At 42.7% G+C, this 26,163-nt stretch overlaps 1 protein-coding gene across 1 annotated transcript in view; it reads right to left on the bottom strand.

Annotated features, from left to right (window-relative positions):
* Window positions 1-26,163, bottom strand: part of COLEC12 (collectin subfamily member 12) — a 96,460-nt gene that overhangs the window by 67,047 nt on the left and 3,250 nt on the right. The window contains exon 2 of the mRNA XM_032123197.1: window positions 17,601-17,651. Within this exon, the coding sequence (XP_031979088.1) occupies window positions 17,601-17,651 (51 nt within the window). The remainder of the gene's footprint in view (window positions 1-17,600; window positions 17,652-26,163) is intronic.

Raw genomic sequence — 26,163 nt, 5'->3', positions numbered from 1 at the left:
CATGCAGCAGGTCCAGAGTAGGGCTAAAAAAGTGGTCAGAGGACTGGAGCACCTCTCCTATGAAGACAGGCTGAGAGAGCTGGAGTTGGTCAGCCTGGAAAAAAGACTCCAAGGACACCTTATAGAAGCATTCCAATACCTACAGAGGGCTTATAATAAGGACAGAGAGAGGCGTTTTAGCAGGGCCTATAGTGATAGGACAAGGGAAAACAGTTTTAAACTGACAGAGGGTAGATTTAGATTGGACACCAGGGAGAAATTTTTTATGATGAGGGTGGTGAGACACTGGGACAAGTTTCTCAGAGAAGTTGTAGATTTCTCATTATGGGACATGGTAAAAGTTAGGTTGGATGGGGCTTTGAGCAATCTGATCTAGTGAAAGATGTCCCTGCCCAGGGCATTGGAGTTGAATTAGATGACCTTTAATGTACCTTCCAACCCAAACCAATCTTTGATTCCGTGTTTCCGTGATTTTAGACATGCAAAAAGGAACCCAAGCACTGAGAGAGTGAGGACCCAGTGGGGTTTTCACTACTTGGATGTTTTGTGCCATCATGGCTGCAGATTTAGCTTTTGGGTGCAAACTTCCTTCAAACCTTCAATTACTGTCCATTTAAAGCTTTCCTCCTGTATTTGATTGGTCAGTCAAGAAGAATATCTGATTTTCTCAGCTTTACAGGGAGCCACAGGACTGTTTTAGTCAGGCTTTGGAAAAACAAGATTCAAGCATGTAATGAACAAAGATGAGGGTTACTGCACAGATGACAGGAATAAAGCACATCAACATCTGGGTGAGGCAGGTGGTATGTAAGAAGGAAGAACATGACGGTTTATTATTTAAATGTGAAAATTGCATTTTGAGAAAGTATTTTCAAAGTAGTAGCTAATCTGAAGTGAAGACCTCTGAATCTGCTTGCTTTCTCTAGAACGCCATAAATATATGTGTTTTGTTTACAGATAGACTGAGAGCATACAGACCCTCCAAAACAAGACCTGAGCTGCCTGATGGGTCTCTGATGAAGACATCAGCCTATATGCCTGTATTTGTGAAGCCCTGATGTCAAGAAAAGGAAAAACACAAATCTCCTAGGAGAAGCTGTGGTAAACTAAAATAATTTATCAGCAGTTGCCTCTGAAAAGCTTACGCATTTACAAGCACAATTTTCCCATTTGTTACAGTACTCTCTACCACAGTTCACTGATCCCAAGTTATGCTGGAATGGCTTGATTGTAAAAAACGTGTGGTGTTTATGAGAAGAACTTGGTAGAGGATTCACCATTTTAGTTGCATGTTATGAATAGAGGCTGTTGAGGACCCCAGTTTGTAGGCATGCATGAACATGGATGTGTATTCCCACAGGTATGGTGCGGCAAGGGCATCCACAGAGCAGTGGGCATGAGGGGCTCTCTGCTACATAGGCAGCAAGATGAGCAGTTTACATGGAATCTTCTTTGCCCCTTCTCACCAACCACTTGCAGTTCTTTCTCTGGGGTCCTGAATTTAGGCCAAAACAAATGGGGAGAAAAAAAGTAATCCACATTTTGGGATGGGGGATGAGGGAGATAAAATTTCCCTAGACATTTTTTCTTTTCATTGGCAGGCACTGACACTGCTCACAGGTTTGGTATGTCAGACATGGTCCCAGCAGAGACCGCCCAGCACAGAGGCTGCAGGTGAGGCAGCTTTTTCAGCCAGGGCAGTTACCACTACAAACATGTTTCTCTTTTGCAATCTGTTTGGTACTTGCTTCTCCTCCTCTCACCAGACACAGACAACATTATAAAACAAACAAACAAACAAAATAATATTATTAATATATTTTCCCACCCCAGTGATTTATTGTGACCAAAGGCCAGTGACAAAGATCCTACTTGGCCAGTCCTGTCTTTGTAGTTTCTTTAACTGCAGTATCACTAGAGGAAAGTACATCACACTTCCTATGTTCTTGACTTCTTACATAATAGAGGAAAACAAGCTCAGGCTCAAAATAACCCAAGAACCCCATACCAAGGAAAAAAAAACCCAACAGAAAAATTAACATTCCACATGTTTCAAGAATGTAAACAATGTCATCACACAGACATGCAGAAAACTGGTGTTACTCAAACCAGGCGCTGCCAATTCTCCATCTAATGAGTTGTTGAATCCTGAGACAAGCAGAAACCGCTTGTGAGAGCTTAGTGAACAACAGCATTTGTTTTCCCTTCTGATTTCTCCTTATTAAAAGCTACAGGGAAACCACTGGGCTAGAAAGACTACCTCAATTACTCTTAATTGCTGTCCATTCTGATTAGCCCAGGCCACGGTGAACCCGCAACAACCAGCACAGGATACAAAGCAGGTGCTCTGTCTGTTCCCAGTCCCTCCCTCAGCCTGCAGTGGAAATGCCATTGAAGGAATGGGTATGAGCTCACCATCTACAGAGGCTGCTGATACCCATGACCGCATTTTGTGTTAAAAGAAAGGCTTGGCCTTCCTATTTTGGTCAACTGTCCTTTTTTTTTTTGTGTGTGTCTGTGTTTTGGGCAGTGTTCCAAGTAATCTCATGAATGAAGCCCCACCTTGCAGAGCAAGAGGGGTGCTTCTGCTTGGACGAGAAGGTGAACATGGCTGTGGTAGCTCATCTACGGAGCAGGGACATGTGTATGGCCCAGTGGGCCAGATACATAAAGCAGCAAGAAACCCTTTTCCAGAATCAAGAGGGGGACAGAAGACTGCCTCAAGGGAGCTGAGTGAACATTGAAACTTTTTTGAACAAAACAGAGGAAATAAGATATTGCTTATTCCCGGTTCTTGCTGTTTCTCCTTTGGCATACATCTGTGAGACATTTGGGGCATAACGACAAGTAACTAACAGTGTTCCTTGACACATAAAAATAGTTGGAAAACAGAGGTGCAAAGTGGTAAACTCTGAGTTTTCAGTCTGCTTCTTACAAGGTTTCCCCATTAAAAGATAAGAAAATGTCAGAAACATACATACTGAGATAATATATATTAGCCAATATAGAGGAGATGGATATGGTTTCAGAACATAAATTATCATATATTAAGTTTAACTATTAGCTGTTTTATCACCCAGTCATCTAGGACCACATTCAACATCTCTATTATTCACTAAAAATTAGTAATACAGCAATGAGGATGTTGGAATGTCCATCCCAAAGCAGCTTGCAGTAAAGACCAACTTACTAATTAAGAAAAAGGAAACAGAGCCCCTTAAAACTATCAATTAGTGAGGAGACCAAGTACTGAACAAAATGGTTTTTTTATAAATCCCATAACAACCTGATGCAAAACTACATGGCAGGACTAACTTTACTACTGCAAAACTTTAAAACCTTCACAGTGAGATGCAATAATTCTCTGATGCTATCCAGGTGTTAACAAACTCTTGCTTATGTTCCTCTGACAAGTGTTAAAGGACTACATGGCACATGCAGCTACAGAGGAATCTATTCTTGCTCACTGAGATCCTGGCTCTAATTCACTAAATACAATGAAAATGAATGAGGGATCTTACTGTGATTTAAAGCAACGTACTTATTTAGGCCTTTCAGCTGGCTGCACAAGTATTGTTCAACTCTCTAGCTTCTAACAGTGGGATGACACAAACCTACCCAAATCATTTCACAATTCAACACTGTCAGGGACAACACTGCTTTAATCAGCGGAGCTGTAGCTATTTGGAACAGAATTGTCAGTGACCTAAGAATGTAACTCCTGAGAGATAGTCACAAAATTCTCCACTCTCCTCAGACTTCTAAAAGACATTTAAAATTATTATGAGAAAATTAAGTTAGAGATAGCTTCCATGAATTTCAAAAAGAGCCTGAAGCAAGAAATCCCAGAAAAAAACCCACAATGTTTTGCCTACTGTACTACAGCTGAAATGCATAATCAGAATTTTAAGGCCTGGGAAATCAGAATGGATAATCCCAAATCCTCATAACAAACCATAAGATTAAGAGAATAATGGTCTGCTGTGGGTATCTCATCTACACCAGGCAGAGCTGCAGACAAACTACAGATCATCCTCCTCCCAGCTCTGTCTTTTACCTAAGCTTTCCCCATGACACTGTTCAAATACTTCAAATAAGCCACTTTCACTTAAATGTCTAATTTACTGGAAATCTGCTGGCAACATCCTATGAGGTGTCTGAAAAACAAGCAAAGTAATCTGCAAAACTTTAAAACGAACATAGTTTTAAATGGGGATGTTTGCTGACTGCTTTTTCCTCTCTCTTAGGAGTGGCCAGCTCTGGCAGCAAAATGCTTTAAAAAACATACAGCCCGTGCTAGAAAAAGATCAAAAGCGGATCAGATGTCAGTGCCAGCTCATGTCAGTCTTGCAAGAAAGAGGAAAAAACAAAGTGAGCAGATGAGTTTTTCTTGCCATGCATCACTCTGTGCCTCCCATCTGCACGCAAGGGCTCCTGGGCACAGTGGAGCATCTCTGCCAGGGGACCTGGACCCACAGTGCGAGTGGGATCGTGCTGTCCAGCACTACCCCACCCCTCTCCCCAAAAGAACTCATCAGCCTTTATTCTGGCAGCACCAGGCTTTTCCCACCTGTGCTCCTCCTCATTGGGCTGGCAGTCCTGGAGAAGGCAAAGAAGCCTGGGTGCTGGTTTGAGGTGACATCGAACAGTGACAGGGTTCAGGGTGAGGGCAGCCCACCTCACAGGCAGGCAGTGGATGCACACGCAGGGCCTGGCTGTCTCTGGGAGTGGGGGGCAAAACACCCTGGATTTGTGAGCAGTGGAGGGTCATGGCACAGCTCTCCTTCCCTGCCCTCACTACACTACGTCCCATTTTATCTACTTGCATTTGCAAGACTATGCAGACTGTGCTGGGCTAAAAATGTGCAGATAATGCTCTATTTTCTTTAAAAACATGAAGCCTTTTAAACATTGTGGAAGTGGACATGAAAGAAGAGTCCCCACCCAAGAGTCTTAAATGCCATACCCATTTTCAATGGGGTTTTCCTAAAGGGCTGTGTTGGGACCCATACAAAAAGCAGTGAGTTGAGTTTATAGCTCTGTATATCCCTTCTAGACAGGCACACAACGGCAGCTGACCGGGGAGCATCCCCTTCACGCTTGCCCACTGCCTCTCTGTTCTGTTCTCCGATGCCTGGGGGTGAAGGTGGTGAGCACCCACTGATTTCGGGGCAGGATTAACCCGAAAATCAGCCAGCCCTCCGCCAGGATTTCGGAGGCTCGCTGTGCTGAGGTGAGGCGAGCGGCAGCAGTCCATGCCCTGCTGACTCAGCTGGCCAGGCTGGTTGGTGGGCGAGATTGGGTTACATGGCAGAAATCATAACAAAGGCAGGAAACAGATCAGCACTCCCTGGGTTTAACGCTCTCTGGGGACCCTGCCGGTTTCCAGACTGCAGATGGTTTTAACCCTCTCCTGAAACATGCCTGTGTGGCATACTCTGCTCTGGTGAAGTCAAGCCTGGTACATAAAAAAGAAAGCAAATCAAGCCAGCAGAGGAATGGCCCCAACAGGCACCAGTCAAGAGAGGTCCAAAGGGACACGGCTTTTTATGAATGGGTACAGAAATATGAACCCTGCTGAGCAGCAGTCAAATAAGAGTAACCAGACTGCAACGACTGAGTCCCTTGGCTGAGTTTTGGGATGACCCCCTCGCTGTTGTTCCCTGCCAGCTCTGTGTGGCTTTGCCTCCCCACAGCAGCAGGGCGTGTGTGCCACCCTGAGCCTGGCTCTCCTGTTTTTGCTCTCAGCGCTGGGCTTCCAGCATGGGACAAGAGGAAAACCCCACCTGACTTCATGCAGCTTTAGTAACTCCAGTGCCAAAAAAACAGTTGTGCCCTCAACTGCTAAGTTTTGGTGGCTGAGTTGATGCAATGCGTCCATCGGAGAGAGGATGTCTTTCATAAAACCAGTCAACTCTGCAGGACTGTACTTTGTTTAAAAAAGCTCAAAGGAAATTATATGAACACATTACTGATTCTCTCAAGTACTGATTTGATTTCAGGTGGTGTTTTTCCACTTCGTGCCAGGATGCTTTAGGAACAAGTCCTACCTGTGATGTGAAGTGTTGCTCAGCGTGGGGGAGCAGGGGAACAAGATATACGATCTCCAAACTGAAGGTCTTTGGAGAAAAAGGACATTTCTCATGAGATCATAATGAGCCCAGCACTACCTTTGGTCCCCTCTGGGAACTCTGATGTTCTGGAAACAGCAATCTTGAATGGTCACCTGGAGGCTACGAATCCTTTTCATATACAAATCTGATAGCAAAAGGACAGAAAAGTGCCTGCCAAAACCCCCTTGCTGGGAATTTGCCTGAGTGAAGGTTGCAGGACTAAGGTGATATCATGGCTTCCTTCCAGCGGGATGGCAAAGGGGGTAATAGTTCTATTACATGTCCTCCTGCAAAGCTCCCATAACTGGTGGAATATGGAAGAGCTTCTTAATTTAGTTTCCCCTGTATTAAAAGCTTATGAAAACTATTAAAAAAAAAAAAAAAAAAAAAGACATAGGAGTAGAGTGTTATAAAAACCCAAACAAACCTCAAAACGCCCACCCTGGAAATGTCTCCCATTCACAGCTTCACCAAGTATTTTCTTTCAACTTACCACAAGTCTTCCCAGAAGAACAACTGAAAAGACATTAGACATTATTTATTTTTAAAATATTGTTTTAGAAACCTCCCAGAAGGGAGGAAAATAAAATAAATTATTGTAGTGCCACATCAGCACAATCACCAGGCTCAAAATGAAGAAGGCTACAGTGATCTAAGTATTCCTTTGACGTAAGATGCTCTTTAATTTCATAGTCAGCTGTTCTGCTTCCTTTTACAAAGACACTTCCACCTAATGTCTTCAAAGTCACCTTGAACACCCACTGGACATATACATATTCTTGGTAGCTCTTTTGCTTATTTTCCGGGTTTGTTTTGGTAATCTGGTTTCATGCATGGGAAAGTTCATTCTCTGTAGTAAATGAAAGGCTTTCATAAGGGGTCTTCTTTCCATTGAAGACATGATTAGAGGCCAATTTCTATTCAAACCAAGTGTAATAAAAAGGGCTTGTTGTGAAGAACACAGCTCTATTTCTTTTTATTAAAGCACAGAACTACTCACAGTAACCTTTTGCAAGACAACTGAGAATAAAAACAGCTTCACCATGCTGTATTTCACACAGCAGCTTGCCAAGAATACGAGTTTCTCAGAGGTCAGAGCTGCAGCAGATGTGGCTGTTGCTGCAGAGGTGGGCCCCAGCCAGCACCCTCTCGTCCTGTGGGTCAGCATGCATGGTGGTAACATGCTGGGCAAAGGGGTTCAAACTCACGCTGTGTCTTCATCTGCTCCTGGCCCAGAGTCAAGGCCTGTTGAAGCAAGAGGCGAGCTGTGAAGTTTACAGGGTTTATGGGGTGCCAATTGCCCTCTGACAAGGGCAGGCATTTCCTGCAGCTACCAAATTTCCCTTCTGTATCCTCTCGGTGGGCTCAGTACTGAGATGAGCTTTTTACCTTCTGGTGGACTACTTCGGAGCTAACCCAAGTGGGCAGGGGGAATAATGGACAGACTTACAGCTAAACATGAAAAGGACAGTGCCACCTCTGCCTTGCTCCCATTACCTCTTAAAAAGCAAAAGCAGACCATGACACCACAAACCAGCATCTCCACAGAGCCTGCAGTTTTTTGAACCTTGATGAACTTGAGCTGTGAACACCACACAAAGCACAGAGATCTTTCACAGATGTGGCTTCATGTGCTGCTTTGGACCTTGCAGAAAGGATGGTTCTGATCTGAGACCAGCAGAGATGGAGCAAAGGAAGGCTGAATGACAGGTCTCTGAAAAATGATCTTTGGTTCTCTTTGATGAGGCAAGAGAAAGCCAATGAAGACATGTTTACTCCTTCTTCCTCTTCCAGTATTTCAGCTGATCCAGACCCTCACACATACCAAACTCATTACTTTGAGCCCCCCAAATTTTCTCCTAATTTTAGCTAACCTTGATTAACTATTTAAACAGGTATCAGTATTAAAATTGTCAATATTCTGGGAAGTTTTTTCAGCTCCTTTGTAATGAGCAGAAGAGCTGGTGCTGGTTTGTTTGCCTCCCCTTAAAACCAAGATATGCTGCTGCTTTCTGCAAGGCACTTGGAGTAAAGAAATTTTGTGTAACACTGAAATCTGCATATGGTCATTTTTATAAATTTGCAGAAGAGGTTAAACATGTAGTATCATTAAACAAGAAGAAACCTGCTTTCTTAAGGAGGCAAGTTATTTTGTTTGAGGCAGCCAGAAGACTTGTGACTGGGGCCTTGGAATACAGTGAGCACAAGAACCACCTCTCAGATTTTTGGCTTTCCAGAGCTAGGAAACAATGTTTGGAGCACAAATTTCCAGATGGAATCAACATGCAATGTAGTCCTACAGATCTGTTTTTGAAGTTGTGCTGTTAGGTAGTCCTATACACTAAGCCAAATCCAGTTGGGAGGTATTCCCACAAAGCACATAGGTTTAAACATAAACATCTGTGCATATAAGCAGGGATGTGTAGTAACTTCTGGGGACAAGTGAATTTAGCTGTGCACAGATGCTGTGCTGAAACCTGGACAGTGTGTGTTTGGATTAATCTGGCTTCAGACTGTGCAAAGTCTTAATTAAGGACAAGATTTCTCCCAGTCCAAACTTGAGACTTACAGGTCAGATTTAAAATGAAATCACCAATTATGTGAGGCATTATACACCAGATTTCCACCTGAAGCAAGTAACTTCTAGAGACAAAGGAAGAAGGAAGAAAAATATCCTTTGGCTCTATGTATTATTATTTCTTGTAACCAGACTGTCCTCTGTCATATGATAAAGCAGAAATATATGTAAGGAATCTTTCAGTCAACAGTTGTCACTACATACACAGATGGTCTGAAATCATACCTTAACCCACAAACAAAACATAAAAGGCAAGGTTTTCTTCTGCATTGAGTACTACCAAATATAGGGTATATGGACCATAACAAGCCTGGCAAGTAAAAGCTTCCATATCCATTCCTGGACCAATTAAAAATATAAAATTTGGTAGAATTTTTCATCTTCCATCTGAAAATCAGTAAGCATTTTCCAAATATTTAAAATTTCAGGTTTTGAAAAATATGCAGTGAAGCCCTGTTAAGCAGACCCTTGTGCCCAGATGTCCTTAAAGGAAAATAATTCTGGTCTGCATCTTTGTGGCATTATGAAACCAGAGAAGACACAAAGTTTTGCTACGCTAGGCCTGAATGTCTGCACACCACTTTAAATACAAAATCTCCTTACAAGCCTCAGCTGGGCTGAAGAGAAGTGGATCCTTGGGTCTCGCACTCCATCTACTACAGAAACTTCAGCTGCCTCCATTAAGAGTCACAAGCCAAATCACAAAAACACATTCACGTTTTATTTATTTAAGGCATCAATCTCTCTCTCTGGCTGAGTGGGTGGATTTTCCAGATGCTTTCCTGACTGAGCTGAAAAGTATCTGCAGGACACAAACCTCTCCATACACCCATTGCGCAACTCTTGTCCGTGCCGGCTCCGGGCGCTGAGCAAGGCTCCTTCCCGCGCACGCCTCTCTCCCGACCTCTCTCCGCTTTCCAGAGTCTCAGCCCACTCACTTAAACCAGGCTGGAACGGGACAAGTGGAAATTTCTTGGCTCTTGGCTGCTTCACCTAAGGTTTACCCATATACAAAAGACTAATTGAGACTGGGTAAAATTTTAATCCAGGCTTTATTTTGGCTAATATTTTGTAGAGCAGCACGGTGGAGTTTGAATTGATTTTGACTTGGCAAAGCAACACACTGTTTCCTTGTTAGTGTTTGTAACAGGACAAATCAGCCTAAAACACTTACCACATTCTTCATTTGTGCTATCCCTTACACCGTTCTCTCTCACAGGCTTCTTTAGCCTTTTATAGGCTTTCCCCAGCTTTTTAATGGGACATAATACAGAGATCTGGAACTGACAATATTATCTATGTAGTAACTCAAAATGATCAGCATGGTGATGCTCTTGCTCAGCATGGAAGTCTTTTCCTTGCTATTGCCATTTTAAGGACAGGTGTCTTTAAAGAGGCAGTTGCCTCAGATCCCTAAAAGTAGCTCATATGACTCCTACCCTAAGTCCTATATTCAGATTTCATATGGAAGTCAATCTTCAGACAGAAAATTTTCTCTCTGAAAATTATCAAGAAATGAGTCAAGTACAACAATATGATGATGTTGCACTCAGAATGTTATTTTGCCAAGACACTGGCCAGGCTCAGGGCTGCTGAGTGTGATGGTGGAGGACAGCAGAGACATTTAGGTCTGGTCCAGGGGTCTAGGGGGTCTAGGTCCAGGTCCCACATTCAGGTCTGGGTGAAACTTATGTTTCACATCATCCTTGCAGCGGCTTCCCCTGGGAGCATGGGAAACCAGGCACCAACCACACATGGAGCTACAGTATGGGTTGAGGAAATGCCTAAGAAATAAAAAGAATCCAGAATATCAAAGTAAGCAGCACATGACAGGTATGTGTTTAAATTTGTGTGTGTTGTTAGGTTCATCCAACAAAATACTCAAGGGAATACGGCCCCCCCTTTCTCATGGTAAGACCAATGTCCCTGTGTTGCTTTCTGATGGGAAATCATTATGAAGAAGGTACAGAAAAACCAAAGATCAATTGGACACATTGAGCACTTGCAAGCATAGAGTTAACAGCATGCAGTAAAGAGCATAGTATAGTAGCAGCTGGCGACAAATGCAGACTTGTATTTGGAATAAAGCTTAAGAGGAGCTCAGGAGTAATGCTGGTGCAGTCTACAATCCCATGGCAGTGCTGGGAGAGTCCACTAATGGGTATTTTCAACTATTTTTTCCTTCCATCTCATGATGTCTTCATATCTGAAGTTTTCATTTTTTTCCCCTGTGTTTTGCCACAGTTTTCCTGTGTTACTCCTTTGCACGAAAACATACTGATACCAAGTGCTGAAAACACAGTGCTCAGTTTTTTTCCAAGACAGTAATTTCACAGGTAATTTTGCTATGAAGTTGAACAGCCCACAGTGCATCTTAGGTGTTCTGGCAGCAAGCTGATGTTACCAAACATCATTATTTGTCTAGCTAGTTTACAGGGAAATAAAAACAAAATCCCCAGGTGTCGCTTGCAGTGTAGCCAATGTTTTTCATTCCATTCGTAAATACAACGTACTGTTCAGCCCACACACCTATTTTATAGCTCTAATGAAAAAGACAGAGCAAAATTCACACATCAGGGTGACCACACTGCCTTTCAATTCACCCCTGTAAAAGACAGATTGATCAAACAGGTATTGCTCCAAGCATGTGACTGCAATATATGAAGAAGCATGTCAAGAATTTTAATTGTACTAAATAGGAAAAAACCCATAACTAAGAGAAAATAGATTGCCTCCATAACAACACACAGCTGGAATGACTTTAGTCCCCACGGCACTGCTAAGAGGCCTCTTTACGGGCTTGGATTAGAAGTGCCTTTAAGCCAGGCACAGCAGGACAGGTTGGAGAGGGGCAGCCTCAAACCCACAGACCTGAATGTCTCAGCTCCTAAGTTAGCATAGGACACACAGACCCGATAACTTTTTGGATCTTGCTGTTACTGCCTGACACTGATGGATCTCTCAGGGTCCACCAACTATTCTCCATCTTTATGAAGATAGGCAGTTTCAAATTTGTTGTTTGTATATTCCATTTATCCCACATGCCATTACATTGCAAAAGACCAAAGGTACTGACAGAGAAGGGACATGCTGATGGCACAGGGGCACCTTGACAGGCCCTGAGCACGTTCCTCTGCAATGGCAATACTGCACACATGTCAGCATTCTTTATTTATTTATTCAGACTTCAGTTCCCTGCCAACTGCTCCAGTACTGGGAGCACATACTGGAAAAGAAAAGAAAGACAAAGGAACTGTACATAGGTGGTCCCTCCCCATGCAGCCCCTGATTCTGGGATTGAAGCCCCGACACAAACTCAGGACCTCTGAGGGTGCTGGATTCTCTCAGCTGCTCAGGGCTCACCCCAGAAGAGGGCAGGCTCGGCCCCCTTCCACTGTACTGGCCATGGCAATTAGAAGGGTCACTCCAAATGGAATTTCTTGGCCTAAAATGAACAGCCACACAGGCACCACCATTCAGCGGGGATTTCATACCCCAGGACGCATGCAGGCAAAATCCTCATCTGTCACACATGGCCAGATCAGTGAACTGGAAGCAACGTGCCTGACTTTGCTCTGGCTCTGTGATTATGAGTGACTTTTTATTGAGCCATATGATTACACACTGCAGGCATACATGTGAAAGAACGCCCAGGGAGGTATGTGGTTGTGGCACCTGAAATCCCTCACTGGTCATTTACAAACCATAAAGAAAAGTTGACAAATTCCTAAAGCTTAGGATTTTTTTTTTTCCAAAGCGGCTTAAGGTTTGTGTATATCTATAGCACACCTGGCTGATGCCAGACATTTTTTTGGTGCTTCCTATTAGAGTTGTGAACAATAGCCTGGATTTATCCAGAGACAAGGACTAAAATTATTCTGTCTGTGCAGTGTTAATGAATAAATGCTACTCTTGAACTATCGCAAAATTCTGAGCCATGAATTTTCATCATATCTGAACAATTATTCATAGGCACAAAATCCCCTGTACTTTTTAAAAAAACCCTTTTCTGAAAAAGCTTTGTATCTTAAAGTTTTCATTTTTGCTGTAACCTATTCACATGGCTTTTATCAGTTGTACACTCCTGAAACTCCCTAAGTTGTATTTTATTGAAGGTGAAGTAATTATATATAGCTTCTTACTGTATAAAAGGCTATGAACAGTGCATGGTGAGAAAACAGTTAAATGGATCTAGTTCAGCTGCTCCCAAGCCACTCATCAGGGAAAAAAATTTTACAAATACGTTTTTAGACCATTTTTTTTCCCCCTCATCTTTTTTTAGTGCATGGCAGGATGATTCATCCATTCCTGGTCCAGAAATTCCTAGACTTGATTCTTACACCTGGAATCATGCTTAGGAGCTAGATTGTTGTAACTGCACGGAAGGGGTATCCTGACCCAGTCATATCTTATATACCCTACAAAAGATACCTAAAGAAGTACCTGCCTTCATTGAGGGGGGCCCCTGCTAATTTTTATCCCTCTTTCCCTTTCAGCTCTTGACCTCAGGGGTGTGGAGAAGGCTGGAGGAACAGTGCCTTGGTGTGCACTGGACCTCCCTGGGGACACGGGAGACTGTCTCCTACCAACAGCTCAGCAGGGAAGAGGGGAGGTGAAGGTGAGGAGTATCCTGACTCACTGTCTAGAGCATGGAGGGGACCAAGATGGGTGTTTCTAAGGAGAAAAGGCTCACAGTCTGCAATTCTGGCTGTGTTTGCCAAGGGCAAAGGGTAATTATCTTACACAAGCTGTTTAGTCTTCCACTTATCTACAGTGTACTGGTCCTGTCTTCTGATACCTTGGGAAGCTTCTCTTCATCAGCAGGACTTTCAGCTCATTTCTTTGAAGTCTGTTTTCTAAAATACAACAAGTGTGCTTCGCAACAGTTCAAAGACCATCTCCTCTGCATTCAGCAATTCCATATTTACTGTAGCTTCGAATTATGCAATCAGTAAATTTCATGGTGAAATTTCTACTTAAAAGACTCTATTTATTAAAGTGCAGATCTTAAGTTCTTAAACATTAACATAAAGAAACAAAATGCGCAATGAATTCTACATCTATTACCTCAGAATGCCATGAGTTAGGAAGATCAGATCTTCTACCTTGGAGTCCATTTGATACCTTCAATTCCCTTGCCTGTGGAGATACCTGGAGCCTGAATCTCAGAAGAAAGAGTCAAATCCTGCCAGAAAGAGATCTCATCCTTCTGTCTACCATCTAGAAACTAGTCTGAGCTCTCATGCCTGAGATTTAGCATCCCCAAAGTGTATCATATTGGAAAGGAAGTTTTGCCCTTTCCTCATTCATTCTTTCCCAAAGTGAGTTGTGCATGGGGTGGTGCAAACCAGCGACATTGATTGATGAAAGAGTTAACACTGATGGCAATCTGGTAGAGGAAAACCAGTGGAGAGGCTTAGCTTGCCATCTGGAGCAGATAACTTTAAAACAGCCTAAGAAATGGGGCTGAAGATGAAGTAACTGGGAAAAGAAACACGCTTCCTCACTTTTTCAGTGCAGCAATCTGGAGGCACTGCAGCTGAGCAACTTCCGGCAGCATCCCTGCACATCTGTAGCATCCATTGAAAAGAAGTAAACAGCATCAGTGAGCTGGAAAAACTGTTTTCCTCATTCTCGCTGACCCCTTGCAGCAAATCTGTCCCAAGCTCAAAGGAGAAAAAATCTGATGTGTATTTTCCTAGGAGTTGTCATTGTTCTTTAATATGTTAGTGTCTTATGCTTAGTATGTTTGGCTTAATATGACCGGTTAATGTTCTATTGACTAAAAAATACAGCAGCTTGACAAATTCCCAGAAATTAACTTATTTGAAAAGGAAGGACAGAATGATTCAGAAAAAGGGGAAGTGGTATAAGACAGTGCATATTCAGTCCTCTTTTCAAAAACTTCTTCCCCAAAATGAGAATCGTTGGAGAATGTCTCTCTCCCTCCCTCCTTCTGCTGATCTCTTCCTTCCTTCAACCAAACTACAGGCTCCAGCAACAAAGCAGCTAATAATAAACTCCTCAGCTGAACTCTAGGAAAGCAGCTTGGTCAAGGTTTTGCCTGCCAAATGCTGACCAACACATGTTCCCAGCTGCCAGCAGTGACTGACTGCTAGCCACATTTTTTACAAACCAGTTATACTTTAGCCTTCTGCCCCTCAGAGCACATTGTGCTCCAAACAAGACCTCCAAGTGATGGAGTCAAAGGTACTTGACTCATGGTCCTCCATGTCTCATGTCCATGGAGCATACAGGGACTTCTCCAGTCACAATATATTAACACAACTGCTCTTGCACTATGACTCCTGAAACAAAAACCCCACTGCTGTTTTTATCCCATCCCACACCAGCAGGCTGTACAGGAGCAGCACTGGCATTTCTACAGTGCCAGCCAGCAGGACTTCTTTCAAAACGACCTTTTATCAAGGTTTGTGTAATAAAACTTGGCTCTTGCCTTGGGATTCCTCCCTGCCTTCTTTTACCATCAAGAACACAGGGCCAAGAGGGAACATCAACTGAGACAGCACATGTAACATTTCCTACTGGTCAGGCAGGAGCTTGATCTACCCAGATGCATTTTGGCCCAAAGAGCCAAGAGTGCTTCACTTGAAATGCTGACCCAGCTGTCCACTGAGTTTGGAGTCTTTTAAAGATGTGCACGTCACCTTTCTGTCTGGAGGAGCCCAGTGCCAGGTGAGGAAGCTGCCAGCACTGCTGAAGGCACGAGGCTCCCGCTCCCTCCAGAGGCCGCTCAGAGGCTGCCTGGAAATGCAGCAGAGACTACAGAGGTGGAAATACACCGAGTCAGGTTTTCTGAAGAAGGGGAAATAAACCCTTTAGGGGACACAAAAGCATGAGCATCTGCAGTCAAACAGCATGTATGCTGGTGCAGGGATGTATGAAAACCAGGTCAGCTGAGATCCTCCCTGAGCTCCATGATGCTGGGAAAGATGAGGAGAGTATGGGAGGAAGTTTGGGCTCCAAAATAGTGTGGACAAAGAAGGCTGCTTGGATTGGGACACTATTGAATTACAGCTCTCACCAGTGCCAATGCTATGGCTTCATTCATGATCCTATTCTCCCTTTAGTCAAGCAAGGCTCTTCATCTGTACTGCAGATATTTGGGATACCTCCCTGACCACAGAAATGTTGTTTTCCTGAGGCATAAGGCAGTTATGGTTGGTTCCTAAGGGTGGAACGACCCTGACTCCTCCTCTTGTGGTGAAATCTCCTCCTACCATTTCCCGGCTGCCAGTCCTCTCTTCCCTCCATGCTGCCCCGCCAAGCCCAACAGCACAAGCATTTCTGGAAATGGTCTTGCATTTCTAAGGGTGGAAATAACTCACCTTGGCAGCATCACAATACCCATGAGAAAGAAATTAATGAGAGCAAGTTAGTATGCAAAAATCCCATCATGTCACAACAGCGCACTTACTATTGGGATAGTAAGGATAATGGAGTACCCACTGCTCGGTAAAATTCTCTGCAGTTCACTGCAAGAGAGTGCTGACCAGGGATAGCCAGGTAGAGGATAACACAAAGGGAACCTATTTTTATAGCTGTTAATGAATACCAATATTTTTTACTCATTTGGAGGTGACAGAAATGAACAGATAGCATTTCTTCCTATTTCTCAAGATTTGTTTTGCTTTTTTGCTATTCCAGGGCTTAATCCAGAACAACAACAACAACAACAACAGCAAAAGTAGGAAAAAACCCTGTGTGCAGCCTTATGGAGGACTTTCCAAGCCACAGATGCTGGCTCTGTGGTTGGCTGATCTATCCAAAATAAAGCTCAGCAGCAGGGAGCAGTGGAGTAGTTCAGGGGGTAGAAAAGGTCATGCGAATGTGATCCCCACCTCCCAAACTCCTCATCTTACGCTGCCTCCCCCTGTTACTTTTGGGATGGAAGGAATTTTTGACTTATTTTTCATTTTTATTTTCAGCCTGCCTTTCCTATCCACTTGCCAGCTGGGGTCACTGAAAGTGACTCTTGTTGCAGCCACTTTCCCAGGACAGAAAAAATGAGGTGAACCATTATTCTGATGACTTATAGGTGAAAAGGCACCAGCAGCTTTGATGATGAGCCCCTTTGGCTCCAACACCGAGCTGGCACTGTGGGAGCTCAGAGGCCACCACGTCACCTTCCCCTTGCCATGGGGACAGGCATTCCCCTGCCCTGGGTGAAATTGTTGACTGCAGAGACTGAAACGTTTTCAGAAAAAAATCACAAGAGCCTTGAAAATAGGGGCCTCGAAGGCTGCTGACCCCTGTGCACAGATGTGTGGCACTGCCCACCTCACAGGAGAAGACCATTTTGGGTGAACAAACATAAAAAAAAAAGAGGAAAGTGGAAAAAGGGAGGAAAGTGGAAAAAGGGAGGAAAGTGGAAAAAGGAAAGAAAGTGACCAACCTAATTTTAATAATTTTTGACATTAGAATGCATTCATACCGTATCCTTTTCCTTTTCCTTTGAGAGAAGTGCACAGCCTATGTCCTGGCTCAGCTGACAGTACAGTTTCTGCAAGTCTACAGGAGATCCCATGAAACCACTCTGGGGAACACCTACAAACCCTGCTGCACATCTGTCTGGGGGCTGAAGCAATGCCCAGCTGGGAAGAGGACATGTAAGAGGCATGGCCCATTTTTTATTACAGCCTGCACATTCATTTCTCTTCAAGTGTGGGCTTCAATTTCATAATGAAAGAACTATTTTGGAAGCCTTATGTTTGCCAAGAAAATAAACCAAGTCTAAACATCACACCTTCCTCTGGGAGGACATTGAATGTGGATGATGGGACTGTACCTGTATGTTTTGATGCTGCCAGCAAGAAGGTTTATCATGGCAAGTGTTTGACTTACCCTAAGCACTATGCAAAAGCAAGCTGAAGACTGCTAGCACTTACCAAACCTCTTGTAGCCGAAGGACTGCACCTCCTCCTCCTCTGCAAAGTCGTCTGGAGAAAGAAACACACAGCAGCAGATTATTACTACTACCACTGGAAAAAAATGGGAAGAAGTTTTTACAGGTGCATGTTCATGAATTCGTGTAAGTTTAATTGATTTGTTAGGCATGCTACTGCTCTTCCCCTGTGCTGCTCCTATCCTACCTCTGTCTCCAAGTGCAGAAGGCAGTTCAGAGCCTTTCCCCCAAACAGAATCCCCCGCAGAACTCTGGATTACAAACTGTGCAGATTTATCACCTGGCAGCCATCCTGAGGCCTGCTTGGCCAGCTAAGTACAGACCAGGGCTGATATGTCCCTCATCACAATGACAGCCACAACTGTCACCAATGTGCCACTTGGTCAGGCTTGTCTGGACCACAGTAGTCAGAGGGGATGGCTGTCCATCCATCCATCCATCCATCCATCCACCACCTCCCATGCAGCTTGGCCTGAAAATGTCAGATCCGATAAAAAATGGGAAACAGAACTGATAAACTCAAACAGATAAGAAAAATAAAAACCAAGATGGTGAAGACTGTGAAGGCTCTAGAGGAGTGGCTGAGGTCACTTGGTTTGTTTCAGCCTGGAGGAGACTGAGGGGAGACCTCAGGATAGTCTACAACTTCCTTGTGAGAGGAAGTGGAGGGGCAAACATGGATCTCTTCTCTCTGGTGAGCAGTGACAGGACTTGAGGGAATGGAAGTTGTGTAAGGGGAGGTTTAGGTTGGCTATTAGGAAAATATCAGGCTCCCCAGGGTTGGTCACAGCACCAACCCTGCCTCAGTTCAAGAAGCATTAGGACAATGCTCTCAAATACATGGTGTGATTCTTGGGGCTGGCCTGTGCAGGGACAGGAGCTGTACTTGATGATCCTTGAGTGTCCCTTCCAGCTCAGCATATTCTATCATTTGATGATTCCCTCATGCCTTTTGTTCTCATCTTTATAGTTAGCAAGTAGTAATATGCTAATAATCACAAGTTTATTTTGTCAGAAGCTGAATTTCTCTCCACTTCCTTCTGGCAGCAAAGGAAAAGGCTGGCATCAGCAAAAGAAATACACCCATGACTACTTTAGAAAAAAGGATATGTTTGTGTTCATGTGTTCAGCCTCCTTCCACCGAGACAACCCCTCATTCTGCTGAGTCAGGAAAGGCAAAAGCCCTGCCTCATCACCAGCACCAGCCTCTGCATCAACTGCTGGGAAGGCAGCACAGCCCAGGCTGTTCTTCTCCAAGTTCTGTATTTCCCAGAGGAAACATTTAATGACTGGTGGAGGAGAAGCAAGCTCAAAGCAGATAAACACGTGTGAGGGAGTAAGAAGTCTGTGTTTAGTTAGACCTTTTTTGCCCACAGACTTACTGCATGATTGGGCTGCTCTGCATCACAAAACTGGGCTAACTGGTGCCACAGCTAACTTGGGCCAGCACAGAGCCTTGGGGGGATGAATTCAAAGGTAAAGATACAGTCTCCATCCAGGCTCAACAAAGCCTAAATGATTTGAGTGCATGTCTCCAGCAGGAAATCTGTCTTGTTCCTCCTTGTGACCTGCGAGGTGCCACGAACAGAAGTCTGGAGGAGACTTCGCCTGAAGCAGCAGCAGAGTCCATGAAATGCATAATTTTGCAGAACATCACCCTTTACTGAGGCAGAACTGTTGATTAAACAGCTAAAAACACTAGGTAAGACATTTTGCTTACTGCCAGCAGTGCTCCTGTCCGTATCTTTAGCTAGACCCCCAATTCAGATGTGCATTTAAGAAGTGGAAGAGCCAGTGGATGTTCCTTAGGCAAATAAACATATCCTGATTTTGAAAGCAGAAAGAAGCCTTTAAAAAAACCAACCAAACAAACCCTCACAATTGTCCTGAATGCTATCTGAAGACAAGGCCCCCCAACTAAACAAGACAAATACCAATAAACCATAAACAGTCAACAACCAACTTCTCATCCCAACAGTGAGCTACTTAGGAAAAATCTTCCCTTCTTGCACAAAAGATAAAATGCTGCACAAAATAAGATAACAGCTCCAGAGCCCTTAGCTTCCTGCCCTCTCCTGCTATCAGGCTGCAACACAATTGCCTCCTTTGTTTCTCAGGAGTGTAACCTGGCTTATCCCATCCGTATCTGATGTATACAGCCAGGCCACCTTTAAATCCTGCAGCTTCATCCCACACCATATCTCCAAGACCTTCCTCCCAGGCTGACAGCCCCTTCCCTAAGTTGTCTTGTTTTTCACGCTTAGACCAACAGCATTGGCTTTTACAACTTTAATCACATTTGTGTTTCTTTGGCCTTTTCTGTATTTGCAACATATATTTATATAAATACATTTTACATATTTCGATACACACATGTACTTTTAAATATATATATGCTTTTCAATATTTGTGATGCTGCATGGTATTCATGCCAGGGATGTTTTTTTTCCTTAAGCTTTGAATACTTATTCATTAGTTATTCAATATAATTATATTATATGTAATTCTATATACTAATTATTCTTTATTCAATAATTATTCATTCACCTCCTAATTTTGAAGAGCACTCATAGTATTTGAAACAAGTGGAAATGGGCAAGGACAGCTATATCAAGTGGTGACCCATCTCCCCGCTCACAAAAATCTCAAACATCACATTAAATGTTTTTCAGTCTCTGTGAGCTGATCTTGCAAGGGGCAGTCAATGCAATTTTAAGGGAAGTCTATGAAAATTATTTAACAGGCAAAGCTCAGTGTTCTTTCAGTCACAACTGCAACTTTGCTGAAATCATGTGCAAATACAATATTTTACAATATTAATTGTAATGTTAGAAGTTTAAGGAAAATAAAGATGGAAGAAATTAATAAAGTAAGCTTAGACTAAATATTCAGAAATTACCAAATTCAGAAATTTCCAAATTCAGAAATTTGGAAAAACAGACTAAGATGGGTTGAAAGTCTGACCTCAAAAGAAGTCTGTGTTTGAAATATTAAAAATTAAGCCTAAGGCAAAATTTAAGTCCTAAGGCAAAGCCCTGCACCCAGCCTGCTCGTCCCATGCCTGTTGGGTAGCATTGTCCTCACTGGAGGCAGCAGAAACTTGACCCTCAGCTCCCTGTTCCAGTGAAGGAAATGTTAAACTTTTGTCACAAGTTCTACAAAAATCTCAAAGCTTCCTGATAGCTTCAAATCACGAAAATACAGGAGAACTTAAGTTTTCATTGAAAAAGTAACAGCTTTTCTAGTGAAAACCATGAAAATGTGATCTGTTATGAATTACAGAGGTTAAGAAAATATACACCAAGTAGGAAAGAAAATACTAAGAACACCTCCAGTACATTTTAATGGCTTATGCTTTTAAAGGCAGTATCAGAAATCGGTGTGACAGAAATTCATGAGCTTTGAGCACCAGTGGCTGATCTTAGAAACAGAAATTCTGCATTTTCACATCAGTGGTGCCCATACTTGAGTGGGGCTGCAAGTGGTGTAGGAGGGGCTTGTCTGACATTGTGAAAGCCTTAAGTTAGAAATATTTCTCTTTAGTTTAAATCCAGTCCTTCTCAGTTGCAGAGGACTGGAATGAATGCAGTATTTCTGTTACATACACATATATTAATATGTAGGCAAGGCTTATTTTCATGGGTGAAAATTATGGAGGGCAGACTCCTCCTTGAAGCAGACAATCAAGCAGAATTTGTTGTTATGTCCTGGTCACAAGAATTAACTCTTTAGTACTGGGAAGACCAGCCCTAACTTAGTTATAAGATGCTCAAGTGAGTTCTCAGCTGTGAACCAAAAGATAGAGAATCCAGAATAAGAAAGATGAAGAAACATAAAAAGCTGGTCTCTTATTCCACTGACTTGTACAGAACTCTGGCACCAGGAAGGTCCATAAAAAAGGTGAGCTTTGGGCAGAACAGAAACATGTGTGAGCAACCAATTGTATTTAACCATGTAGGGGAAGGGCCACTGGAGATCTCCTTTTTTATTGGGTTTACAAGAGTCTCTTTGGATGCTAGAACAGATTGTCATGGGGAGCTTACAGCAAACTGCTACAAATCACTGTCAGACTGTAGCTGAGCAGCAGCAGTAAGTCAAATGTTTTAGGGAGTCAGAGCAAAGCAAGAGTTCTGGTCTAAAAAAAAAAAAACCAAAAAACCCCTTTGAGATATTTTGGCAATATCCATGCCCCGTTGAGTATCAATGCCAAATTCCACTTGCCCTCCAGTTATAAGCTATTACTGCAACACCTCTAATAAATACAGTTGTAGAGTTAAATAAGTTACAGTACAATGCTTCAAGGGAGTGGGAATTATAAAAAGGCAGTTCAGCTGGGGATTAACGCAGCGAACAGAGGGAATTCATTTAATCTAAAACAAATTAGACTCTCATTTGATTAATTTGCTAGAGGCAAAGCAAATCTGTGGAGCAGAACTGTTTAATTTCTTGTTCTTAAATCTTAAATAAATTAATCATGGATCACTTATGAGTCATTCTGAGGTCAAGTAAGAAAGAGCTGGCCTGGAGCCAAAATGGATGCTAAATCTGCCCCTGAGACAATACAGGGCATAAAACCACGGCACCAGATCTGAGGAGCCTTTGGTGCAAGGTGATTTTAGGGAAGTTGTTTCCATTTTAGCCCCTTCCTTTCGCAGGTGTCATTGTTGGCATATGAAAGGTGTTACAGAAAGTACACCACTAATGTACGTGTCCAGCTGTCTCCTTTTAAGAGTACACCCTGCTCAGCCATTTAAACCTAATTAACTAACGAAGCAAACAAGACCTCAAAACCATTAGAGATGCTGGGTCATATGGTGGCTGTAGACATGTGGTATCCAATAATTTCTCGAACACTTGTGTGCTGCAAACATGAGTACAAAGTCCTTGTTTAAAGACTTTGTTCGAAGTCTTAAATAAAGAAAACACACCAATATTCTACACTGCATTTCAAAATCTGGGAAAATCTATTCCAGGAGAGAATGAGGCATCTGGGCTGAAAATTGTCATGCCAAGTTTCAGATTTTAGAAGTTCCTTTATAGCCCCCTGAAAACTTGAATTACAGTACATTAGAACTTACCCCTAAATACCAGGCTGGGAACTCAGACTGTAAGATTAATTTGTAGTAAAAATGCCATCCAGTGTAAGAGTTTCATCTAAAATAAATGTCTCTCTCAAAGGGCTTTAATGGCTAGAGCCCTACCTTTCCTACTGACTTAATGGGAACTGTAGAGCTATATCCCAGTGCAACTCTGTAAAAATCAATCTAATATTATCAAGGAGAGATTTTTACTTGTACCATTTGGAAAGAAGCTGTGCCCATTAGATGAAAATCACAATATTCCTCTCTTTAACCCATGAGTCAGCATGGATGAAGAACTCTGCTCAGAACTGTGTAACAAGTGCATCTCCTTCATGAGAGACTGCTTGCAGTGTCAAAAAGCTGCTTCTGCCCACTCTCTTCATCTCAGCACTTTCACTGAAAGGCAAAACTCATCCACTAGTGAGGTTTCTGTAATATTAACAACTGTTCAGACAGATGAGAACAGCGACACCAATATCTTTCTCATATCACATTTCAAAAGCTTTTTGAGCTGCCACCAGATTTATATGCATTTCTGCTCACTACTAACTGGGTCTACATTCAAACTGCTGACCTAGAGGTGAAATGGAGCCAGCATAAGCACAGCAAGCAGCTGTGGCCTTCAGATGTTGATGACTTCATCAGTCTAATTAGTTTCCACTGGTTTTCACAGTTTTTTTTCTGGACAGTCTCCTGCTTGTGCTAATGGGCTGCTCATTCCCCTCTCTCTTCACAGATGCTTTATTTCACTTGTCCTCTTATTTTGCCTTTTCTCCACTACTTTTTCCTTATAGGCCCTTTTCATAGTCAAGTCTTACTCTCTGCCTCTATTTTGATAAGCCCTCCCTTATAAAATCCCACCCCACACTTAAAGAACATCCTGATGGACAGGATCCCAAGCTGACATGTCAAACTAACAGTCACTGTTGTTTGCTGAGTGTGTTGTGTCCATATTAGCCACCCCTTCCTTTGTCTGGCTTGACAAGCAGCAAACTCCTTTGGACAGGGATTACACGGATTCTGCACTTGCAGAGTACCTGGTCTTTAAGGCAGCCATGGCAGAGGTTCAGCTGAGGCTGTCCTGGAAGAGAGCCCACCTCCCTGCATCCCAAAGCATCCTTTGTGATGTTGTTTGAGCTTGGATTCTGGCAACAAAACTGAGGCTTTTCCTCAGCTCTGTCCTATCCCAGACTGCTGATTTGGGAAATTTATCTGTTTAACTTCGTGACTCAAAGAGGCAATGTCCTAGATCAGAGATCCTCCCTTGGTACTATCCTGTGACTTGGCTGGTGTCTCTCATCACCTAACACATGCATAAAACAAGCAAAACAATAATCATGACAAATGGGTGCAGTTTAGTATCTTGGTCTTCATCTATTCCCCCACTGCTATGCCCAAAAAATGTGAGCACTTACATTAAGAACACACAAAAAAAGACAGAAGATTGTGAAATTTAGAGGTATAACAACAATCACTCTAGTTTTATTTTTTAGGCACAAGGGGGTTTTGAATAGGGGTTAAATAGGGGGTTTTGAATGCAACTTGTTAGCCCATAAGTGCCACACAGCATCATTACCATACCGGGGTCAAGAGCAGCTGCGTGGTGTGGAGGATCGACCTTAGAAGTCAAAAGTTTAAATCATATCGTATTTCAAAATAATGATTTAAGAGCAAACAGATCTGTTCTCATTAGTGCACTGAAAAATCGTGCCTCCCTGTCTGTATGTCAGAGGAGGCAATCAACAGCAGTATTAAAATGGCATACACATTCCTAACAACACATGTCTCTATTACCTCCCATAATTCATTCACTTTGTTCCCCAGTGATGGCCCAGTCTGCACCTCAAATTTATGCACCAAAAGGGATTGCAGTTTTAGGTGGAAGTGGTCAAACTCCAAAGACAATTCATCTGAGGTTGCTCCCTCCCTCGCACAGACCACACTCACATTATGAAGAAGATCGGGTTCACTTTCCATGCCTTGTAAAAAGCGTCTTTATTTTGCTTTCAAAGGGGGAGGGCTGGAAGGAGAGATTCTCTGTTCTGACACACAGAACCTCAGGATAAGGAACGTTTTGTGAAGCTGAAGATAACTGGGCATGCATCCTTTGCAGTACTGAGCTGCTTTCATCCTTGACATTTCTCCCAGCTCCCTTTATTTTACTCTGTTTTATCTCTGCAAGGTCTGATCAGCTCTATCTCTCTGCAAGATTACCTTTCTCTCCTTATCCTAGCAGGCAGAAGTGTCTGAACCTCTGGGCACAACGGTCTTTCAGTGTAGATCTAAGTAAACTGTTTAGTGGTTGTGACAAAAAAGGGCTCTGTTCAGCCCTCAGCTGCAGCAAAATCAGTCTAAAATGAATCTACGTTATCCAAAGTAGGAGAAGAAAGAGCCACAGGAGATTTTAAACTACTCCCTTCCTCACAGGGATAGGCTTGCTCGTGCTATTCTTAGTCCTATTCAGTCCTAGGTGGCTGGAAAAGTAGAATTGAAGCAATGATGAACAATTACAAGTTCTTACTGAAAACGGTCCTGTCATAAATGGCTTATATGCTAATTCTGCTCAATATCCTTTGCAGTTGTATAGTAATATTTCTATCTGTGCAATAATAGGTTTCTCTTGTAATTTCATAGCTCTGTTTTCCTCTATATTGTTAATAAGAATATCCTTTGACACATGCTTGCATCTTTCTCATCCATGTATTTAAAATCCTCTGTGCTACCAACTAATTCAGGACACACACAGACTGTAAAGTAGCATTGCTCAGGATTTGTTCTGTGTTTTATCACACATTTATTGTAACTGCTCATGCCTTTGAACTTCTGCTTTAGGGTCCTGTGACATGTCCAACACACACCACTCAGACCACCTGCATATGTTTCATGTTTATGTTACTATTCATATAAGCTCTGTTATATCTGGACTAAGGAAAGGTTACTGGATCACTCCACTTCTAATCCTTGATTTTCAGATGCTTTCTAACTTCTGCAAAATGCTCTGGACTGGATTTTTTTGAAATTCTTGAAGTTTCTAACCAGGAAAGACCTATTTGCAGATGACTGTTCATTTGATTTTGTGCACACAAAGGAGAGAGGGACTTTCCCCCAGTGTTACAAAATCATAACTTTTATTCCTTTATTCTTTAAAATTAGTAGTGGCATCAAAACAAAGAGAAATACAAAACCTGTCAAGAAGGTAAACATCATATAAATAGATTATTTCAGACTTTTCAAGGTAGTCAAGAAAGAACAACTGAACTTGCATGCACAGTCAGCTTTTGTAAATGTAGGCATTACTTGCAAATTCCATCCAGGCTCTAAGTCCCACAGAAGAGACAATTTTATCAACACAGGCTGATACGTTAATTAATTGTCTGATAAAGTGTTCACTGTGTAAGGCAAACTTGGGGTAAGCTGAACTGGCATATCCTGTGAGAGCTCAGTGTACTCTTATCTACTGCGAAC

This window comes from Corvus moneduloides, chromosome 1, assembly GCF_009650955.1.
Source record: "Corvus moneduloides isolate bCorMon1 chromosome 1, bCorMon1.pri, whole genome shotgun sequence".
In the NCBI taxonomy this organism is placed as follows: Eukaryota; Metazoa; Chordata; class Aves; order Passeriformes; family Corvidae; genus Corvus; species Corvus moneduloides.
The sequence above is the reverse complement of the archived record's forward strand: the minus strand, read 5'-3'. Positions and strand labels throughout refer to the sequence as shown.